Below are 23,513 nucleotides of genomic sequence, written 5' to 3'. Positions count from 1 at the left end.
ATGAGGTGCATTTAAAAAAAAAGGTTTAGTATTTAAATTAAACAACCAAATGTTTATATTACCTTACAATCAAAACCCTTCAAATAAGCTTCATAATAATTGCACAGACACGAAACAGGAAAAGATCACTCTCGTCAAGTGACTTGACGTGGAAAATCCCAGACACCCGCCGGCAGATCCCGAGTGTTGGAACCAATTTTAAGCTCGATTTGATTAACAAACCATCCAAGTCACGGGCAAGCTCGTACAGCCGTGTGTTCAACCACTTCGACAAGAGATCTAGCCCGCTCGTTTACATAGAGCACCCTCTCTGATGCGCATTCGAACATGGAGGAGGGTGATTTGAATTTTTGCGCGTCGCATTTCCGCCACTTACCAATCCACTTGCCACTCACAAACAATGAGCGCTTGTTGTTGTTGTAAGCGCCCGCCGGCATGGAAACTGCAAGCAAATGGGTGAAAAACAACGCGTTACACCCTAAAAAAAAGGTTGCAATATTTTAACGATGGTAAGGTACGGGCATACGGGTGCGAACTTCGGGTTTTTGCCATTTTTTCCTGCTCCACTTCCATTTTTTCTCCCCTCCCCCCCCCCTTCTCAGGTATTCCTGATCGGGAGGGTGGATTGCTGTCAACCATTCCCGGGAAAGGTAGTTCCCGAATGGTTCGGTTTCTATTACAATAATCGCAAATCGGCGAGATCCGCACGAACGTCACCCGTGTTGAGGTACGGTGGAACTGAAAGTTCATTATATTCTCCAATACCTTTCCAAAGCCCTGCCAACCGGCAAATGCAGTCTGGCAGTCGTGGAGCACGACGACGGAGGCGAAAACAACCACCCAACATTCCATGGGCCCTTTACCGACTGCCAGTCACGATCGTCGACAAGTCTCGCGCGCCCGACGGAGGCGATTGGTGGTGGTTCCGATCCATGAATCTCTCACATCAGTTCCGTAGGTTCACATTCCGCACGTTTTGCATATTGCATCCACGCGCGTTGAGACACTTTTCACACAAGGCATTTTTACTAAAAGGCGCAGGGGAAAAAAGTGGCCGCATACTAATCGATTTTCACGCGCACGCGGCGGTGGGCACGACGACGACGACGTGCCGGAATTTTTGTAAGATTCCACCCCAATGATTAGTGAATATTTGCCGAGCAGAAGCACACTACAGTGGGAAGAACGTTTACTATGCATGACACAGTGGGTGCCCTGCGCAACGAGAGATGATTTACGCTTCCGATAACGTGACGGACCACCCTTAGAGGTTGATGATTGTGTTAAAATGTCTACAAAAAAAACGTGAATAGTTTACTAAAGAAGCTTTATGCAATAGCTATATACTAAAGAAGCTATACTTCGAACCCGAGAAAATCAAACTCGTAAGCCACATTTCATTTTAATGACCGGAAACTCTTGTCCGCAACTCTTGTCTTGTATCGTTTTATGAGCATCCGGACGTATGCAATTTTTTTTAATCTAAAGAGGATTATAACTACTCTCGTTTTATCACCAACTCCCTCTGGAGACAACAATTTATGACCGTTTTCTGCTCTTGAAAAACTGTCCAAAGGCAAAGTATGTTTAACACATTAAGGCGTGACCATCATGACAACAAATGGCAGAGAATAGAAGTATCTCGATGTGCAGAAACATTCCCACCTACGATGGATGACGTTCACTTCGCAGGGATCTCTCATTTGGGGAAGGGAAAACATGGAAGTACCACGTGCGTAACGAAAGCAATTCCGCATGATTGATCTCCACTTCGTTGCACCAATGTTGCATATTGCACGAGCAAGCAAGAGCAAAAAAAAGGGAAACGGAATTTCCCACCGAAGTTCCAGCATTGGATCTGGAGTTACACCGTACTTTTGTGTACCTAATGCGGTTTTCTTTGACACTTTCTGCGACACGCTTGTTGAATTGTTTATGAACCTTGGCGCCCTGGTTTGTGGCTGGTGCGGACACAGTAGGGCTATGCCAACTTTCGAAGAAAGTGGCTGTGAAATCGATTACGGACCACCCCCGAACAGAAGTGATGTTTGGTTTTGCTGATGAGCTCGTACTCTTCCAAACAGGCACAGAGATGTCTATCTGATGGCGATCGGCAATTGCTCGGTCGCGACTCTTCAAGTCTTGTACATGGCCTTGGAGCGGCGGAAGACTTTGGATACTACAATGCTTGCCTATAAATATCACCACCACCAACACTGTTGTGTGCACGCGTTGCACACGGCTAAAGCGGTATGTTCCAAGAAAATGCGACCGACCGTTCAAGCCCAAGATGATCTTGAAGTAGTTCGGTCTGATGGGTGTGTGTTGGAGAGGACCACACAGCAAGCACAGCGGTCCGGTATCGATCGATCAAAAGTAAGTTCGAGTTCTTCAAAACACGATCATATATCATATTTGTTAAAGGGTGACGGATACAGCGGAAGGGCCACTCTTTCTGCGTAGGGCGGCATTAATATCTTCAGACATTCAGCGCAGTTGTTGATAGCACGGCATTGAGTAGCTACTAGAAGTAAAACCGTGAAACGAAACGAACCAAGTTTGACGATCGCGTTCCCCATTTCTAGTGGAGCCGGTTTTCGTTCACATTCTTGTCCGCCCAGAATTGTCCGCTGTCGTCGAGTTTGCGTCCAAGCGAAGACACGACGATGGTAAGATCTTGTCTGGAGGACATGTGCATCTGCAGCAAAAAGGGATTATCTCCATTCTTTCTCTTCCCGGCACTCACCAGCTCCGGCACTGATCGGAGTCTGGGATAAACATTCTATCATCATCGATGACCTCTAAATCATAGACACTGTGGAGAAGGTTGTGTGTGTTCCTGTTATTCCACCCATGTCCACAGTGTTTCCATTCACATCCCATCATGTACAGCCACATCACATGGCCCCGGGGGGATGAGTTGCCGATAGAAAACGAATATAAACCTATTAGAGTATCATTTGATTTTTAGTTTCCACCATTTTCCACGAAGAAAAAGGGCTACCACGCCATCGCTCGAACGCATCAATTAATCTGCCGCTGGTTGAGGGCGGTGTACACCGATGGCCTCTATGAATTATGATGTCAGTAGGAGGAGAACGAAGAATACGTCGGCTGGGAATTGTTTAGACCAGCAAACATTAAGATATCAATAAATCTGTTCCAATAGGTGCAGGGCAAGATACTCGTAACGGGGTGGAAAACTAGTCAGTTGGAAATTGGTTGAAGAACCCCAAAGCGGACAGATGGAATTGGTGGATAATGGTTCGGGATGGCTCGACTGGTAGCAGTTCTGAGGGTTGGATACCAATTATTTATTCTACTCTGTTAGGTTTTAGGGTTCCGAGGTTCCGATTAGCCGGTGAAGTGGCATAAGAAGTTGTTAGATTTGTTGGATTATCGTTACAAAACGTTTAAGGGTAGACACATGTGAAATGCGTTTTGGACCATGAAGGTACAGAGTGGGTTTCAAATTCGTTTCCCAAAGTGGGTACGGATGTGTGTGTCTCACAGTCTACTTCTTTAGTTTCCAAACATTCCAATGGAGTGATCATAATATTCAATAATTCGGTTTCAATTTTTAATTTCAAAAAATTATAATGCAAAATATCAGAACCAGATTCGTTCTCCGCTTCAAAAGCGTCTACACGATGAAACGATAAACTATTCACAGTAACTTTTCTTGACACATTGACCAATAGCACCGAAAATTAGGTTCCGAAAAATTATCATTTGATTACGGCTATAAGCATAAATTTGCCATAAAAAGTCGCATGTTAATTGTTGTTGCTCTCGTTCTCGCTGGACTTGCACAAAATTTGGAATCCCCGAACTGGTGCACCATAAAACTCTCACCAAGATACAACCTAGTCCGAAATAAAATAACAAAAAAAAATCAAACCTGTTCGCTTAATATGCATCATGTAGCACACTGCCTGGGTTCAGTCATTCCGCACAGAATACAACCGGAAATGTCTCGCTGCCTTTGCCTTGCATCGTGTACCGTAGATCCAAAAACCAAGCAACTCCACCTTTGATCACAGGATATCAAATTTCTTTCAGTGCAAAACAAATTTCGATGCCCTGCTTCAACATTTGCACGTCTGTAAGATCTTTGTCCGGCGATAGGCGATCAAATGTTCGCGTTTCGCCCAGATTGTGCGCAAGATGTCTGGCTGCGACGGTGTCCACTAATGCTGAAATATCTTCCAAGCTAAGCAGTGTGGATGGTCACCGGTTTCATGATCATGATCGGGCGAAGATCTTGATTGGTAGTTGTGCAAATCGAAATGTTAAACTTTAATCTGGTAGATGATGAAGGGTTCGTTGCTTTGGTGGCCGTGTGGAAGGCGGAAAACAAACAAATAAATGGTCCTTCTTCTTCCGCATTTCTTCACATTGCGAGCTCGTGCTGTGATGATCTTTCGATTTTGTATGTGTAGATAAAAAATGAGATTACAAAGCCGAAAGCATAGAAAATGGCAGGAAATGTTGCAAAACTCAAACATCCACCCGTCGGGGATTTGCGTTGTGTTTATGTGCGCATGAAGCTGCATTCTACGACAAGTGGAAAAGAAAAGAAAAACAGACGAGCGTACAGAATAAGCGAGTAAGCATTTTGAAGCGTTTGAGTTCATAAATTTATGTAACACCTACGTACGTTACGTTTTCAGACGCATCCGTTGAACTCATCCCCATAACCTTGCCGTTTTCACGCGAGCGTCTTCCGTTGCCGTACGGATTGGACACTGAACCAAAGCGGTGTGTTTTGTTTGAAATAAATGCAGCTGTCAAATTAATTTATCAGTGACAACGTAAATTTGCGTGTTGCGAACCAAATTTGCCAACAATGACGCGACTCCTGCGTCTGTGCTGGGTCTGGTTAAGTGGTTGCCAGTTGTGTCTGTGGCGCCAACCCAATGCCATTCTTCCTCGTTCGAGCAGAGGCAAACCTCGATAAAAAGGACAGCTGATACAATCGGACACATCCCTACCGGCGGCTACCGGGCAGCTTTGCGGACGACAATCGATCGAGTCTGCTTAAGGGGACCATGCACATTTACATAAATCATTTGGCTTTTCCCCGGCCGATGAGCTACGGATTGATTGAATTCCGTACCTTTTGCTTTGTCTCCCCCCCCTACTCTGGCGTCAGCGGCACTGATTGGATTCGTGCTGATTTATGTTCTATGCGGCGAGCATACAAAAAGGGCACGATGAGCACGTGATCGTCGATCGCGGGAATGTGATCTGGCGAGCAATGATCGATGGATGATGATCGTGAGAGCGCACTCGAGACATAACTTGGCAGCAGAGTGTCGAATGCACAAATGTTCCATACCCCAAAAAAAAACATAAAACCTTGCATGAAGAATGGATGGCGACACGCTGCGCATTGATTAGATTGGGTGGCGATGATCGGAGTTCGAGGCCCGGACAGGTGCGCACGTATCATCGTTAGCAGTAATTGATGGTGGCTGTTGATAAGCGTTTGAAGAACAGCAAAAAAAAAGTCTAAAAGCTGCTGAGAGAACGGTTATTCATTTAAATATCTTGTAGGAAATTAATATTAATGGAAAACTATCTTTACCGTACGATCTCTAACAAATTTTAACTAAATAAAAGGCTTACACAATTTAAATTATATTTTTTTTAGCTAATAGAAAAGATCAGTCTTTTTGAAAATGGAAACAAACGGAATCAGTGGTCTACCGTAGCCACTTATATCGCATTTTATTAAGTGACTTCTGAAGCGTGCAGAATTTATTCCTATCTCATACATTCCAGCATTTCGTATCCTGGTTCGCCGTAAAGCGACCCAGTCGTCTAACTGTGTATTTAGCAGCAGGAGGAAATAGACAAAAACACACACACACATACTCCAACACATAGGCCGTCAGTGGTTGGTGTGATCGTAAAACCAGGGCACATCAAAATTAACACCATTTTCCCATTAAAGCGGATGCGCGCCGTGAGGCAAAAACTGTCTTCGTGCGCCCAATATCTGGTGCGGCTTTGATCTAAATGTGACCTAATGTGGTCTGGCGGATTGCGGATTTCATGGCTGCAAGACAGAACGGTCGTTCCCGCTGCAAGAGCAGCTTCTTTCAGTCATATTTTTGCCAATGGTGCTACAAACCGAGTGGTAGAAGTTGAAGTCGAAGCGCAAACTTTAACCATTAAGACGACTAGCCAGTTGCGAACTGGATGACTACAAATTGGTACACGGTCACCTAGCGTCGAAGTGAGAAATGTTTAAATCGGGTCCGTTAGATAGAAAGAGCAAAAACAAAACAACAACAAAAAAACTACACACAAAGAGATAAAGCTAAAGAACAAGATATTTTAACACATAATTCAACGGTGACTAGAATGCGTAGTTATAGCTGTGGGGATTAACAAGCGTTATGAAGATGTCTCAGCGTGAATTCTCATGCCAGAAGCATAAATTTACATACATTTAGCCGTTGTGTTTGCAGCTAATCTCACAAGCAACACGGTGTATTTATATCCTTTCGCTACTAAGTGTCATACGATATACTACACAAGCTTACAGAGAATTGATTAATATACACACCAGTAGTACTACTGGCACGGTGACGCCAAGGCGAACACAATACTTTTCTGTGTAAGAATTTCTCCTCAGCTAAAAAAACCAAAACAACATTGCAAGCGATCAAAATGTAAATTCCATTCGTCGGCGATTCGTGAGGAATTCGTTTCGGTGCTAATGAATCTCCCGTTGTCTTTCTTATCGCCCATGTCATGTTGCAGTCATGTTCAAGGCTAATTATAAGCGAGCACACGACCATCGTCTGGCGAGCACCTTGTCCGTTCGGCGACGTTTTAACAGCGTCCGAGATGAGATGAACTCTGCTCGTTGAGTGTCTGTCCTCTTCGTCGAATTCTCTTGGACGTTCCTCTTCTTCGACATGTTTCCCTTTTCGTAAAGTGGCGCCTGAAAACACCCCCCGTGTTAAAGGTTTTCATTCTAAAAGAACGCATAAATTTGATTCCCTACTCCCCGTCACTGACTTCTTTCATCGAATCGTTTTTCCACTTTCTCTGAAGCTGAATTTCGCACCTTTTAGGTTTGGTTCGGGGTGTAAACCGTGACCTACCGTTTGGGGGAATGGCATGATCATTTTAAGTCATTTGTAGCAAGTCCTCTAATTCACTATTTCAACGTCCATTATGAACTACACACTTAACGAACGGTTGTTTACTACTGCGTACTGACCTTCGGTGACATTTAGGAACTGTCAAACATTGTTGTGACATTTTGCTTTTTTTTTGCTCTACTGTGCACTAAAAGCGACTTGGGAATGTTTGTACGGCGAAAAGCAAACAGCTGACTGTTCGATCGGTGGACAAATTGGATGGTGGGGTTTCGCCCCCAAAAATTGAATAACTCTTGGACACTTGGAGTTTCGGCAGAAGTCATGATTTATAAGCGATCTTTACATTTTCAAGCTATTTGGTAACTGGGGAGTGTTTCACTTTTCTCCTTAAAACACATTTATCATCCCGAGCTTAGTTGAAGCGTTTAGCAGCGAAAATGGAAAGCGAAATGCTCTTGATCACCGTTGTTCCGTTCCGGAATGTCCAAAACAAAAACGAGTTCTTGCCTTTGTTTGAGAAATTCAGTAAATGATCGCGAATCGTGCGGGACAATGCAAACTGCGACATGGTAGATACGTGGCTGCTGGTGAGCAGGAATCAAACCTGAGACCTAGAGAAAGTTGAGGAAGATAGCAAAAAAAACACAACCAATAAACGGGAAAAAACATGAGTACACAAGGCGATGAAAGTGATAAACGCAAACACAAACCTTGCGGCTCTGGAACTGGATGATTGGATGTGTTTTAAATAGAACAATACTTTCAAAAAAAAAACATGATCAGCCGAGTTATAGTTAATCCCCTTATCTGCACAAGAAACAGTAATTTGTAAAGCTGCAATGCCGTTAGGCACTCGTCCCGATCTAAAGAGCGCTTCAAAACCGATCTCCAACAAGGCACTAATTCAAGACCCACCGTTTCGACGGTAGCTCTTTCGGTTTCTTCGATGAATGAACGTAAAAACCTGCTTTCTTAACTCGACTAACAACTTCCAATTCGCGCCCGCAAAGGGGAAAACACAACGAGTTTTCAGTGATGACTTTAGCTGGCCCGAAGTGTCTGGTGTTACCAGCGCGTCCCATAACTCGCGAGCCGAGCAAATCTTTGTGTCACTGTTCACGTACGACCGCAGTACACTCACGGTGCACTATGCAACCGCGCAGACCAGCTGGAGCCATGATTTATTCGTGCGGGACACATAAATCATTCATCGTGCTGTCACGCCGCACGTTGGTAGTAGTGCGGTTGAAAAACCGGGCAGAATGACGTATGGATTGTGTCGTGGATGGTTTTTTATGTTCGTGTTTATGGGTTAGTAGACAGGAACGGAAACTGCCCTCGGAGACATTGGTTTGCAACAGTTTATGCGTGTTAATGTAAGTGTTCGATAATTTCTATTTATATTAATTTTACGTTAGACGTGTGACGTTAGACGTTAGACGTTACGTTAGACGGTAGAAGTGACTACAAAATGAACGCACTTCAAAAGCTTGTGTTTAACTGCCAACCAGCAACTTGTTTCTGTTTCTGAAGTTTCTTCTATGGCTCGTTTGTACGCATCTTCCTTCACCATTGAGCGGGTATTCAACGGGTACTTTGGAGTGCACTCGAGCTAGCAAACCCGCACCTATGTAGATCGCGTCACATCAAGCATTTGTTAACAATACGTGTACGACCGGTTAAACTATTCCGCCAACAGGCGTAATGGATTCACGCGTCAACATTCGCCCCCGGATCGAACCGATCGGGCACAGGGAGACTGGGGCCGACCAACCTCTGCTTCCAACATTAGTCCACCTTCCAACATTATGGACCATATGGTATCCTCAGTACGCCTTGATACGCTCTAGCGTTGGCTGCGTTCCTCTTGAAACACGCACACCGGCCTCGCCTAGCGCCAAATCGTTCGGAAACGTAAACAGTCTAATGATTGTCAAACGAAGATTTATAATCACTCCACCCGTTGTACCCGGGGACACTTCACGAGCCATGTCCCACTGTATCGATGTTCATCACACAAAAACGCCAGAGAGAGAGAGAGAAAACAAAGTTCAAGTCCCGCGTACAAGATTGTGGGCGAAAAACTCGCGACAATCCGGTTACCCGGTCCTCCCGCGTAACCGCGATCTTGTGGTCGATTTTAGACGATTTTTTTATATACTTTTTGGAATCTCACCCCAGGCAAACACACACCCCCGAAAACTGAAAACAAACAAACTGTGCTGTGTGCACCGAAACAAGCAAAGAAATGAATAAATAAAGCACTCCGGCATCCCGGGGGAGGGAAAGGATTCGGCAACTCCGCTGTGGCCTCAGTATCGTAAGGGCGGGCGGGATTTTATGAATGAATCGTGCTTCTTCGCGCTTTTGGATTGGTGTGTGATCTTTTCGCTTCTCTTCGGTGGTTTTTTTTTTGCTCGCCCGAAGATCGAGTGTCAATGTGTTTGTTAAGTTGTCAGCTGGGCGGTGAGCATCATCTCGTTTCATGCAATGCAGCATCATTACCTTGCTCTTTGCCGTTAGTAAACACGGGTACATGCACCCTGGGGTAGGTATAATTTACGGTGTTAATTTCGGTACATTTTACCAAACGGCCGCAGGCATTATTATTTCGCTCGATCTGTGGGGATATAATGGGGACGCGATCGTCGGGATGGGAAAACGGTGTTGCAATAAATTTCTGACATATGCGATTGCGCTTCGTCCGGTAGAGATAGTTTACATTGTGCCGGTGCAGAAGCTCGGGTTAATTAAATACCCGGTTGGACACACACAGTGCGAGAATGGACCATTTCGCTTCCGGTGGAAAAGCCGCCCGTATATTCGTTGGGAAAAATGGGAACGAATCGAATTAATCAAACACACCGCAGGGAGTCATCCAGCAAATGGCAAAGCTGGATTGGAAGTGTGGTGATGTAAGCAGGAAAGATGTCCAGTACGAAACTTAACCAGCAGTTTCGCCACTCCAGCTGACGGTCGGCTAAGCATGACCTAAGGTGTGCGCGTGGGATGGTCGGTTTTTTGTTTTGTCGGGGACTTTTGGGGACGCTACTCCATCTTTTTGTGTGTGAGCAGCAGTTAGTGACTGTTGGTCTGATTTCTTTACTTAAGAAGCTACACCACCAACGAGCTGCGACGTTTCAACGATTTTGACTCATCTTGTAAACGCAAACACACACACACGCATTCATTCACAATTGACCATTAATGGAAGGGTGTGAAATTCAACTCCAACCACACGCGAATTGGGAAGTCGTCGCGAAATTTATGGAGTGTGCAAAAATGGCCGGTGAGTTTGATACACCGGGCTGACTAGTTCTCTTATCAGCTCGTACCGGTTTAGACACAGTTCACATAACTTTAGGTTTAAATTTAAACAGCGACCAAATGTTCTTGATTCGCTGAATGTTCGTGGTTTTAAATCCGCTGTTTGAGGCGAGAAGGAATGCGCAGAATTAATCTTTTTGTAGAACAACTTAAAGCTTAAGATATGAACTCATTTGCATAAACGGACATAGTGATGTGTTTTTGTGTACGGATCAAAGTCTGTAGAGTAATGAGGTCTCGTAATAGAGGGGTTTTGGCAGCTCTTGGAATAACAATGAAAAATAAAAATGACAGATAGGTGTCCGAAGCTCCTACACGATGTTGTGTAGTTGTATGTGTACGGTTGTTTTGGAGGCTGCTTCAGCTGCTCGTGTAAACATGATTTTGTTTCAAGACATCCTACGGTTAATTGTTTTAGATTTTATTTTAAAACGAAATCTTTTAATAGTGTGATTATCGTGTAATACAATGCGCAATGGAAATTTATGGAATAGTGCATATATTCCCCACATTTTAACGTTGCAACGACTGTCGCCAAAACTACGAGCGCTGAAATTTGCTCAGTAAACAATTCACCAATACATAGCCAAGGACGTCTAACTGTCAAAATGAAAATCCAAGATGGCAATGTCAACAAAGCCTAATCCGCGACCTCATTACTCTACAGACTTTGGTACGGATCGTTTGTCGAACGATTTATATTGTTTGTAAGCTTAACAATATGGAGATAAAACGGCAATTTTGAGAACCTTTTTCGCCGTAACTTGCGATGATTAGTGTACCACTTAGTCGAGATAGAATTCTCGCGAAGGTTTTGCAAAGATGACTTCTGCAGAAGTCGCTTTTATTTCCTTTTGCAATAAATATGCCCTTGAGCGGCACTGCAAACGCTAGCGCTAATTTACATTCAGATTACTCATAATGACATATCTGACCGTTGGAATCCACTTGCAAATGGCGACTCACAGCATCATGATGCAACCCACGGCACACAGAGTGATCAGTTGTGATCAGAATGACATTTCAATATTTACTATTCCTGTCACAAGTGGCTAAATAAATGGGTTTGACACACTGGCGGTTGATAATGATAGCGGAACAAGCTGACATGAAATGACATAGTTCACGGTAGCGAAACACCAGTTTCCCTTGTTCCCAGGAAGCGTGATCTTTCGCAGCGCTAGAATCCGTAGAATCAGTTATCGTTAATTGCGATAATTATCACCTGGATATGGTATTACATACCCGAGTGCCTTAACAAGCAAGGCAATTGGGCTTGTTAGTGAGGTTATTTCCAGAGAAAAATCATCTCATCCGATCGGTAGCCATCGCCCCTCGGGTGTGACCTTTCGTGAAGTCGCTATCCAACCGTCAGCCCATTTCGTTTGGTTACATTTTAATTAGGAAAAATATGATCCTGCACCGTAACCCACCCACCGCTGTCTGGTGTTAAGCGAATGCAATGTTGTGAGTGGTTTTTATTGCAACAAACTGTTACACCGATCGCGACGATCGTCGTGAAGCTGTGCCGCATGACACCTGCTGTGCGCTGCTGCACCATTACGCTCGTTTAATCGCAATCGAACCGCGGGTAGATTCGATGAAAAGCACTAATTTATTATCTAACGTGTTGGCGAAGCGCGAGCTTTACGCATCGTACATTCGGAGTACGGCGAGTCGACGGATTAGTGGACGAGCTGCAAGTGAGCGGCTGCTAGAGTAGTGTTTCCCCATGCCGGCTAGTTGTATGTAAGTGATTGATTCCGCTTGGCTCGTAAATAATGTTTTATCGGAACAACGCTTAAAAGGAATGTTGGAGCTTGGAGCGAACGCTCCGTGCTGGAAGGTTGTTAGTAATTTATCGATAGTGAGCTTCACATTATTACAGTGTACTGAGTTTAACACTTTAGAGAACCGAAACTGAGAGTATAAACAGCAAAGGAACTTCATATACACCCTGTGGCCTAAATAAGCTGTTCTCTCCAACTCCAATCCGATCAAATGGTCGCATTACTGTTGATAATGGTTTCAAACGAACACAACACTATCTGTACGACAACGTTTCTTCTGATGATGCTTCACGATAACGGGCACACGAAATGCAAACGAAAAAAAAAACCATAACCTAGAAATTGAGCCGTACATAAATTATAGCTCAGTTCCCTATTTTGGCACGCTGCGTTGCGAGGATAGCAACGGTCGAATACAGCATTTATGCAAATCCTGCACCCACTTGTGCCGTTTCGTTTTCAAACATTCGTTTTCTGCAGTCACTGGCACCGGTTCTTCGGCACTATCAATGAAGTTCTTCGGCTTCACGCACCGATGTGGGCTGTTCGGATAGGTTTTTGGGGTTGTACGATGATGAATGGATGATTGTTTTCGGACAAAAGCGTATGGAAAATAGAAATTCTTGTTGCTGTAGGTGTTAAAGAACCTATTTTTACACATTTCGAAACATATTACACGTGATCTGTATTCTTTTCAAATCGAGCAGTTACAATACGCAACGACGTTCGGATCGATAATTGAGCTGTAAACAGCCTACCTCTAAGTATCAGTGAACAAAGTCTAATCCTAAAAGATTATTGATTTCTATAGATCGTGTGCCACCAATCGGTTCTCGTCGGTGTACCAATGTGATCTTTCTGAATAAAGCTAAGATGACTTTATTGACTAACCATTCCATTCCGTTTCTTTCGTTGCGATGACGAACGCATTGGATAGCACGAACTGACTTCTCTGACTCGTTACTTTCCATCTTTCCGTGGTCCATATAGAAGGACCACACCCACCCACGTTGTAGACAGGCCGCAGCCTCTGCAGCACACCTGCTTATATACCACCCCACATGCACAAAAGAGGCATACACACATACACCTGCACAATACACAATTACCACTGGGCGAGTGGTGAACGAGCGGCCCACACTTGGGCCGTCCCGCCAACGAGGCTCGCTCGAATCTCTTAAGCGTCCGCGACTTCAACTCCCAAACAAGCGACGAACGCTCGGAACTAGACGCGATCTCTTATTGAGCAATTTGATCGTGCGCGGTCTGCACGTCTACTTTATCGTCACCCGATTGTGACTTAATTGTAGTTTTATGGTACGGAAATTGTCTTCATCACCTCGTTTGCACCACCCTCGTGCTTACCTCGTGCGTGTGTCTCACCAAAGGGCTAACGACTGGGGCATTCCTTAGTTGCACTTGGAACCAAATCCGGGGTTGTCCATACTGCTAGTGAGATGGAGTACGGCTAAGGAGTTTGGTTGAAACTGCGGTAGCTTACAAATACGCAAACAAGCACACATACGCCCGTAAAGAGTGAGATAAGAGCAGCCTTTTCCGGCCCGAAGAAGTGGCGCAAACGCCCATTCACGAACATCCAACGTGGAACACGTTTTTATGCAAGATGACACTCGCGCCTAAAACCCCGAACGTGGTGGAATGCACCCACGAGCTAAACGGCAAATGGTCAAATGGACTGACCCGGCACGATAAAGCGAACGGTCCCCGTGCGGCAGAAGATTGTGCCGTTCGGCAAGACTACCAAATGCCGCAGACTAAACGGTTAATGTTCGATAAACATTGAAAATTTATGCTTTCCGTCGCATTCGGTTCCCGCTTCATCGTTGCAGTGCATTGATTTTGCAGACCGTTTCCATTCCGTTGTGATTTTGTTACAGAAAAAAACGGGGAAACCACATTTCTGTCTTGTTCGTTAGTTGTTTTTTTGTTTTGTTTTATTATGCTTTACAAGCCACTTCGTACGAGCATCACAGCACAGATCTTTGGTCCATTCAATGAGGCTGGACGGTTCGGTAATTTTGAACACCCCACCCGTAGAGGGCGAAGATGGGTCGGTACTATCTCCATTCATGAATCTTGCTAAGCCTTATGCTTCGGTTGCTTTATTGAATGGGATGATGAGTGTGTTGAACAAAAAAAAAATACGGAGACCCATTCACAAACGAAAAGGTAAAGCAAGACAAACGATTGCATTTGTGCGCGACAAGTTCGAAATGAGGGGTGGACTCTGTAAGCAGTTGCCGACGTTGTCAACGACGAGGACGTGACCGGGCCGGGTTAGTCCGAGAGTCTGTGGTTGTGAGTCGTCTATCTACCGACGATCGTTGTTGAATTTTTGGTGGGTTTTAAGATGCCGATTTTTTCTACCTTTAGCGGGTCACCATTACCGGTCAACCTTCAACTTTTTATGAACTTAACGAGGGGATAAATTCTTGGAAAATAAGGACCGGAAAAGAGTCCGGTTTAGTATAAAGTTTATCAAATATGAGTATTTCAAGGCCAACATATAATAATCGAAAACAACTCTTTATTCTCATTCTGCTCCGCCCAGTCTTACAGTATTCCTCAGCAACAGTCCACACAGGTATTCGGTAGCAGTTTGCTGATACGACCAATAGCTACGACCGATCGAGGTAATATCGACGAGAAACATTTCACACCGAGGAAGCTTCCGTCGCCGAAATCACAACTGTTTATACCGGAACAGTCGCCACCGGGGGCAACAACAACGATAGACAACGGATTTGGTGGATCAACCGAACCGGATGGGATCGATCGTAGCTACCGGAAGGTGAAGAAGGTCGTCAAACATCGGCACCATCCGGTGCCGCGCCGAATTAAGCCCGGTTCACCCGGTTGGACCCATCGGAAGCGACGATTCAATCCACATCTCTTCACTCCCTTTACGAAATGGGGACCGTGCGATTACTATTGCCACCAGAAGCGGGAACGGTACTGCATCGCCAAGCGCAAATGTGGCAATCACATCCAAACAGAGGAACGGATATGTCCCAAGAACATGTAGGCAACTTCGTTCCAAAAATTGAAAGAAACGCTCAGTTCCGAAGATTTTAATAGTGAAATAAAATGTTTACTTTTGGTTTCTATTTCTCCCCAAAAAACAGTTGTGTGCCGCTTCACATTCCACCGATTCCTACCGTACATATCGAGGACATAAAGGAGGAGCATCATTCATCCTCACTACCGCTGAATCAGTTCACGATCGTCAACTTCGACGGACATGTGCAGAAGCAGTTGCACCAGCATGGTAAGAAGAAGAAAAAGATCATCATCCAGGAGGACGATGAGCTGGATGATACGGACAGTGATACCGATTACGTTATACTGAAAAGTCCATCCGGTGCTAAGTATCCATCGTTTCATCGCAAGGAGGAGTTCTTGTCCCAGATGATCAAGGGTAAACCACTGTTGATCAATCTGGATGATTTCGACGATAAGCGCATTCTTTCACCAAACGTAGCACTTGCACCACACTACGACAATGGGTACGAAACGGCCGCCCATAAATTCGTTAAGTATCCGAGACAGCAACCACACCAGTATCATCTGCCGCGAAGGCAACCGTCAAAGTTGAGCGACTACTTCGAAGATTACTACGACCATCTGTATCGTGATGGCACGGGGTTCTCTAACCGAAAGGGTGAAGAATATCCCGACACCGGTGAACAGGAAGAATGGCGTCCAATTGTTCCACTGACAGCGAACGTTAGTAAACATCGTGGAGCTTCTGACAGATCGCGGCGGTTAGATAGGAATTATGGCGCCATCTTCCAACACACTACCGAAAAGGTGATGAATGATTCCACCAGCACACAGCGCTACCAGCAGCTGTTGGAATCATTTTCCACCGCGACTACGGACATGGTGGAAGGTCGCCATACGAAGCGGGAAATTGATGACGAATTTACCAGCTCCAGCTCTATCGAGGACGAAGAATCGCAGGGAAAAATGCTCAAATCGGGACCAGTTATGGCACAAAGGAAGGCACGCGAAAAGGCTGTGTTTGAGATGCCGCGAAAGGTGGAAAATCCCTACACGAAGTGGAGCAAATGGTCCAAATGCACGGCCAAGTGCACAACGAGACGGATAAAGTACGCTCTGCTCGCTGGCGTCAGTACAAGAAGGAACGCTTAATTCAATCATTTCTTTATTCTTGCAGGCGATGCCGAATACCGTCCTTCTGTGGGAACGATGCCATTCGTGAGATTGCCTACTGCTACACCGAGGGAAGCTTCTGTGAGGAGTGGATCGGGAATCAGCTGTACCAGAACGGTCGCAATATTATTCTACCATCGGCGAATCCGCCCTTCATTTCAAGCACGACCACTACGACCACTACTACCACCACGACAACGCCGCGACCCAGCAGACCGAGACGACCGCATCCGAATGGATTGGGCCGGAGCGACACGGTGTCGTTTCCATCCACGATCTCTGCCCAGATATTCTCCAACCGGTGTGGTGTGCTGCAACCGGAGTACATGCCACAGCAGCTGACCTGCGGTTTGCCGATGGTGCGTGACAAACCAAAGAAGAACTATCTCTACAACATGCTGCGTATCATTGGCGGTAAAACGAGCCGCCGGGGACAGTGGCCTTGGCAGGTGGCCATTTTGAACCGTTTCAAGGTACCGGCCGAGTATGATGGGCGAATGCGCGACGGAAATCTCACTCACTGTCATTATCTTTTATCACATTTTAGGAAGCTTTCTGTGGTGGAACTTTGGTATCTTCCCGGTGGATTTTAACCGCTGCTCACTGCGTACGAAAGCGTCTGTTTGTGCGACTGGGCAAACACAATCTTCAGCAAACGGAAAGTTCGGAGATGGAGTTCCGTGTTGAGCTAAGCATTAAGCATCCACGGTACGACAAAAAGACGGTTGACAATGATGTGGCACTGTTGAAACTTCCGCGGGAAGTAGAGCGATCAGCGTTTATTGGATACTCGTGCCTTCCCGAACGATATCAGGCTCTTCCGACTGGGCACACGTGTACGATTATCGGTTGGGGAAAGAAGCGTCACAACGACGATGCGGGTACGGACATACTGCACGAGGCGGAGGTACCGATCGTACCGAATGAACGGTGCCGGGCCGTGTACCACGATTACACCATCACGAAAAATATGTTCTGTGCGGGGCACAAGCGTGGCCGGATAGACACGTGTGCCGGAGACTCGGGTGGTCCGTTGTTATGCCGCGATTCCACTAAAACAAACAGTCCCTGGACCATCTACGGCATAACGAGCTTTGGCGATGGCTGTGGGAAGCAGAACAAATTTGGTATCTATAGCAAGGTGCCTAACTATGTCGATTGGATTTGGTCCGTTATCAACTGCGATGGAAACTGTCGAACGTGAGACTAGCATTCGGGTTCGGGAAGGAAATTAAAAAAAATGCTATTTCCTTGATGAATTAATTTATTAGCACCGCAATGGAACGAAATGCGGTGTAATGCGCAGGATTAATGCATATTTGGTACATCAGCCGGAACCGCAGCGACGAACAATGATCTTTGATAATTATTTATTTGCGAATAAGCCAGATTACTGTGTATAGTTTATTTACTGTTTAAAGAAGAAACACAAAAAAATAAAGTGATAATTACAGGTTTACAAAATTATTCTTGTTTTAAACGGTGCACGAATTGCTAAATGAGACAGAATTTATGTAGTTGCTAAATCAACGGTCGTCATACAATTTCAAAAAAACGAAAGAAATTTCTCTCGTCCCTTTGCTGATGCTAGCGCCGTTTTAGATAATAGCGGACAATTGTAGAACTACACAACGCAGCAGCTGTCAACGGTCAGCTCTGCCAAAGATTGTTTACAAATGTAGCTAACTTTGGTAAGTGTTTTGCTAAATCGTTCTAGAAAAAATGTAAATATTTCTGTTGCCCGTAACAGGTGTATCCGTTCGTTATAGAATTATCATGATGCTAGTGCACAGCTAGATATGCATTCGAACTACACGCGTTTGGATTGTATCGAATAGAATTGGATTGTAAACTCACGACACGTCACACGCATGAAACACGACACGTCATTTACCGGGAAATCGATCCAAGTTGGTGACAAAAACGCAGTAACCGAAGCAGATGTTTGATTGGGGAAAGCGCTGTAAATTTGTGTAGAAGTCCTAAATTATCCCTCATTGATCAACGTTGCTGTGCGTGAAGCTTCTATCAGCAAGATGGGCCGTTCGGTGTTATGCGAATCGTTCGTGGAGGATTACTTGCGGCAACTGAGCCGAAAAGCAGGAGTGTGCATGGGATTGCTGATCGGACAACCATCTGCTGGGGGAAAGGATTACATCGTACACGCTAGTCGCATCACGGGCCAAGACGAAGAGGAAAGCGATGAATCCCAGAAGCTAAACGCAACCGTAGCATCGCAGCAAGCGCTGGATGCAACGCGGATGCTTCCGGGCGGAATGTACGTGATGGGTATCTTCGTTATTCATCCGAAAAATGTATTCCAAGAGCCAACGCTGCTGGCATCGGTAAAATTCATACTAATGAGCATGAAGGCTACTTTCGATGCTAATCCGTTACTCATGGGCACGTGCGAAGAGTTTGTGAAAAGTGAGCAGCTGGTGCTGTACTACTCGTCCAGCAGTAAAACGCAAATGTGTAAAACGGTTTCGTTGGCGGCAGAGAATCCCACCGTACTTCCGTGCGAATGGAAGTTTGTGGAGCGTCTTACAACTTGGCACAAGTTGAATGTGTTTTTCGAGACAGACGATGTGTATCCGCTGAAGCAAAAAAGCGACCAAGATCACCAGGACACCGAAGCAAACCTGACGGAGTGTGCGAGAAAGTTGAAAGATCAACTGATGAATGCAAAAATCCTTTTCGACGGAGCCCCAAAACTAGCCAGCGATACCGTCGAAGGTGTGCTAACTATGAAAAATCAGGACAAATTTCTCGCAAACGTGTATCTACCAATGGTAAGTCAACGGTTACACTGCATGATTCTATGGCCATTATTGACACAGTTTTTATCCTCTAATTTCAGTGCACAGAATTGTCCCTCGATGATAGAATAGAACATTTCGAGGGCACGTCAAAATTTGATGGAATCATTAGCTCGCAGATATATATCCACTCGCGGTGCACTTTCAACGAAGCGGAACGTTTCATCGTCGCCGATATCGTACGTTCGCTTATGTCACGCATTCAAATCCACTGTGATTCATTGGTTCAGACTGAAGACACGACGCAAGACAAGATAACGTTAAACGAGCTGCCTCGTCGCATTTATTTTCCCGTGCGCAGCCAGGGCGGATTTCCAGTACAGTTCAGCGATTATCTGTTCCCGGAGGAGAGCGTTGATACGCCGCTAGGACGGATAAAAGAAATTCTAGACATCAGCGTTACTGTGCGGGATCTGAACTCTAAGGTCGAGCTAGTGCCTGTTGTGAAGGAGGACGAACGGCCTACCGAGGAGACAGTATGGCAACGCCCTACAAACAAGGAAGATGATTTTGAAGGGAAGTTAAATCTCCCAGTAGTCGGTGGACTGATAACGGTGATCGTTTTGCTGATTGCATTGTTGGTGTACTATTTAATGAAATAAATTAACGCATTTATATTTTTCACAAAGCAACCATTGCTAGAACTTTCATTGACATAAATAGGTACATGAATCCCGAAATCAGGTTTCGTCATGATGATGGATGTCATTGTCATTGACGACGCTTAACAGGTGTCACAATTGGGTGGGAAATTCCAACACCCATTACGCGGGAATATCGAAGCAGCCTCTGCGTTTCCATAGCAACGGAGGGGAAAGAGCGAAAATTTGCCAGACATCTTGACTATGAACTAGTGGCATTCAGTTTCAGTTCAGCTGAGGTACGCACCGTTCCCGAATTTCAATCAAGCGAAAGTAAGAATGGATTTTTGGTGGAACATCATTCCGAAGGAGGAAATTTATAAGATTCGATTCCCGCTAAAACTGTGGCTAGTTACGAACGATCCGTCGATGACCTATTTGAGATGGAACCAAGACTGTACAATCCTGATTGTCAACAGTACCGAGCTGATGTATATGTTCACCATGGGGACATCGAACATTTTCATGTGCAAGACCATCAAAAACTTTATTTGGCTTTTGCACAAAAACGCCTTCAAAAGATGTCCCCCGGAAGTGCTGGATGAGTCAGAACGCGACAAGATCAAACCCGAATGTATGCTCTTTTGGCATCCACAGTTTTATAGAAACAATCACCCCATGTTTGACGCATGGCTTACTGATTCCGCGATTCGAGTGCATGAACCAAAAGAATCAAAAGGAAGCTGCACATTACCACCGCGTATGGAATTTATAGTACGAGAAGTGAATGAAGAATTCACCCCGAGCAGGACGAATATACTGGTCAAGATGCTGAACTTACGATTCAAGGCCAGCCAATCATTGCGCGAACAGGAAAATGGTTCTTTCACAATCCCTGCGGAAAATGTCGATTACTCAGTGATGGATGTGCCGGACTATTTTAAAACGAAAGAAATCGAAGGCAACTATGGTCCGGTGTCTGTAAGCGAACTGAAGCAATGCCTTGGCAATCTACTACCCATATCGGACAACGATTTAGCTACCGGTAAGATTTCTTTATTTGAATTGTCAAGCATGATATTATCGTACCATAATATTTGTTCTTTTTTTCACAGAAGAACCTGACGAGGTGGAGGAAATGTTAGTACTGGAGACGTCGAGCATTATAGACGATTCGAACATGCTACAAGAAGCTACTGAATCAAATTTAGACATGCAGTACAATGATGTACGTGCGCTGTATGAGAGCGCCGAATCGTGGACAGATGCTGACGGATACTTGTATGAGGAATACGAGATAGGCGAACAATCAGCTCAAGAGAACACAACGGAGAATGTAGACGGAGACGATGATGGCGAATCGATTTTGCTCCTATCAAGCCAGAACCAACCACATGAGAATTTATCCGAGTACCTGACGAACAGCGTACAGGCTTGCCTTCCTGCAATTGATTCCGAATAGAAATTCTTATTTTTAAAATTAGATACAAATATTTCTTAATTTAATACATTGATCTTATTACAATTGAAAATCCATGGCGATCGCTTGTTGTCACATAGGTGGAGGTTATTTTAAAAAAGACTAATTAAAAATTTTAATAAAGAAGGATATTTATAGTTTTAAAATAGAAACAAAGAATGGTTCTCGATTGTAGTTTCAATTTGTCGAACTTAACAATAAGTTTATTATTTGTACAAGCTTGTTGAACTTTAAGGATGGAACTTTGGATAATATAATAACCTAAAACATATTCTTCTTGGAGTTAAATGATCAGAGTCTGACTGACACCAAATTATGAAATCGTTATGCATGAGGAAATTAGCAGCAATGAAGCTGATCTTGACCTTGGATGCATATCTGATTCGAAGCAGTAAAGAGGACGACGGGCGCTGAAGTAGTATCATTGTCATACGCCTAGCCGTCTAATGACCAGCAAACAAGGCTGATTATGATGAACGCGGAAAACCTCCACACACATCACAATTGCAGTTTTATGTTTCGCAAAATGTCGAAGGAAATCGTTAAAGAAGACATTTCAATCCAAACCCAGCAGTGGAATCGTGGTCAAGTTCAAGTTGAAATTAGATTACAGTGTGTGTGGGGGCGCATTAGAGTTCAATCGAACGATCGAGAATTGTATGTTTGATGTAGGTATTCGTGTGTCTCAGTTCGATTCGTTACGTATCGTAAGCTAATTGTACAATGATTCCAAACACGTAGCACAGCCAGAGCCGAAGGAACTCTTAGTTTTGGACACTTGTTTACATTTGCTTCTAAATGGTACGAAACCGACCCTTGAGGACGTTAACCGACGCGTTGAACTATCCGGTGGTCAATGTCAGTATCGCGACATGCAAGTGAAGTGCTCATGCGGCCTTCTCTGTGTCTGCAAAACTTTCGAACGTTTCATCATTGTCTCAGGTGGATTGAGGAAGACCGCGTGTGGACTTTCCCAATATCTACATACGGTTCCTATAGCGTCCACAACAGTCACAGCGCGTGCAAAGATGTGATGCTTCTGTTTACTCTAGGCACTCTCGCACGATGTCCACCCTTTTAGCGCGTCCATCTGTCTCTCGGATGGTGACATACAGTGGTAATCAGCATATTAGCGCACATTTCAAGGTTGCTGAAGAGGTTACATAAAATAATGCGACAACATCGTGCATCAGTGGTATGGTGTAACAAAAGCGATTGTCGTGTAATGTTGACGACCAAATGCCGGACAACAACGTGCAGTGGTTTTGGGGGAAAAATGTGGACAATATGCCAAAGCGATTCTCATAAGATTAGCATCTCAGCTGGGTGCAAATATGTTTCACACTGTAGTGGCGTTCATTTTTACGCCTAACATTAGTTTAATAACTTCATTTAGTTACCAATTCTTTATTGTGCAAAGCTTTATTCACAGCTTCCAAAAAGGGAGTTAATCACAGTAAATTAAAATAAAAAAATACCGCATTAAGCTTGCAAAAACGTGCTATTTTCCGGTCTTTTTCACTTGTTGATGAGTTAATTAGTGGTCCGAATGAGCTGTCCTACCCCCTTTTGCTTGTGTGGCACTTATGGTCGGAAACGGAAATCCGACTGCGGTACTGATCGTATAACAGCTTAACAAACGTTGCAGTGAAAATGGTCCCTATTTAGTTCATTTGCATCGAACTGGCTGACCAACTGTGGCTAATGATTTACATTTTGCACCGCATCTCTTTCCATACAAAACAATTCATATTTGCTTCTTTCGTTTGCTTTTTTGTTCTTTTATTTTTCGCGGTAAACATTCGGAAGAGGTCTCCTTTTAATTTGCTTCCACCAGTTGCTGCACCATCCTTCCATCTTTCATGCAAATTGGACCGTAACCGACAGGCCACTGTTCTGCCTCTTGTTTGCGGTGCGTCGTTTATTAATAATTCCTCGGCTACCCTTCAACCGGGCGCAACTATGGCCGTCTCGAGCGATTCTTCGGGCTCGAAGAAGTACGAGGAAGTGTACCGGGTAGTGTATCGGGTGTTGTTAATTGAAATCGCCACATTTAATCGCCGTCCCGATGCAAATGTGCCCCCGATGCGGTCACTGAATAGGCCGCACTGTCATTCCAACGTCGTGGGTGAGCTGGTGTTGGTGTTTGGTTGCGGTATGGATAAAAATCTACGAGCTCTTCTCCTTCACTAGGTCAG

The 23,513-nt window shown here is 44.7% G+C and overlaps 3 protein-coding genes across 3 annotated transcripts in view; all 3 read left to right on the top strand.

The window, feature by feature from the left end:
* Window positions 1–17,899, top strand: part of LOC125770641 (uncharacterized) — a 40,160-nt gene extending 22,261 nt beyond the window's left edge. The window contains exons 3-6 of the mRNA XM_049440534.1: window positions 14,811–15,280; window positions 15,385–16,371; window positions 16,440–16,908; window positions 16,983–17,899. Coding sequence (XP_049296491.1) covers window positions 14,811–15,280; window positions 15,385–16,371; window positions 16,440–16,908; window positions 16,983–17,639 — 2,583 coding nt within the window. The 3' untranslated portion in view covers window positions 17,640–17,899. The remainder of the gene's footprint in view (window positions 1–14,810; window positions 15,281–15,384; window positions 16,372–16,439; window positions 16,909–16,982) is intronic.
* Window positions 17,900–18,154: 255 nt separating this feature from the next.
* LOC125770679 (protein odr-4 homolog) lies at window positions 18,155–19,886 on the top strand. Its single transcript, XM_049440592.1, has 2 exons — window positions 18,155–19,227; window positions 19,296–19,886. Exons 1-2 carry the CDS (start codon window positions 18,472–18,474, stop codon window positions 19,854–19,856), a joined length of 1,317 nt encoding a protein of 438 aa, XP_049296549.1. The 5' UTR covers window positions 18,155–18,471; the 3' UTR covers window positions 19,857–19,886.
* Window positions 19,887–20,108: 222 nt separating this feature from the next.
* On the top strand, window positions 20,109–21,365 carry LOC125770691 (uncharacterized). Its single transcript, XM_049440616.1, has 2 exons — window positions 20,109–20,880; window positions 20,951–21,365. Exons 1-2 carry the CDS (start codon window positions 20,175–20,177, stop codon window positions 21,295–21,297), a joined length of 1,053 nt encoding a protein of 350 aa, XP_049296573.1. The 5' UTR covers window positions 20,109–20,174; the 3' UTR covers window positions 21,298–21,365.
* Window positions 21,366–23,513: the final 2,148 nt, after the last annotated feature.

The sequence above is a fragment of the Anopheles funestus genome, chromosome 3RL, assembly GCF_943734845.2.
Source record: "Anopheles funestus chromosome 3RL, idAnoFuneDA-416_04, whole genome shotgun sequence".
Taxonomy (NCBI): Eukaryota; Metazoa; Arthropoda; class Insecta; order Diptera; family Culicidae; genus Anopheles; species Anopheles funestus.
The sequence above is the reverse complement of the archived record's forward strand: the minus strand, read 5'-3'. Positions and strand labels throughout refer to the sequence as shown.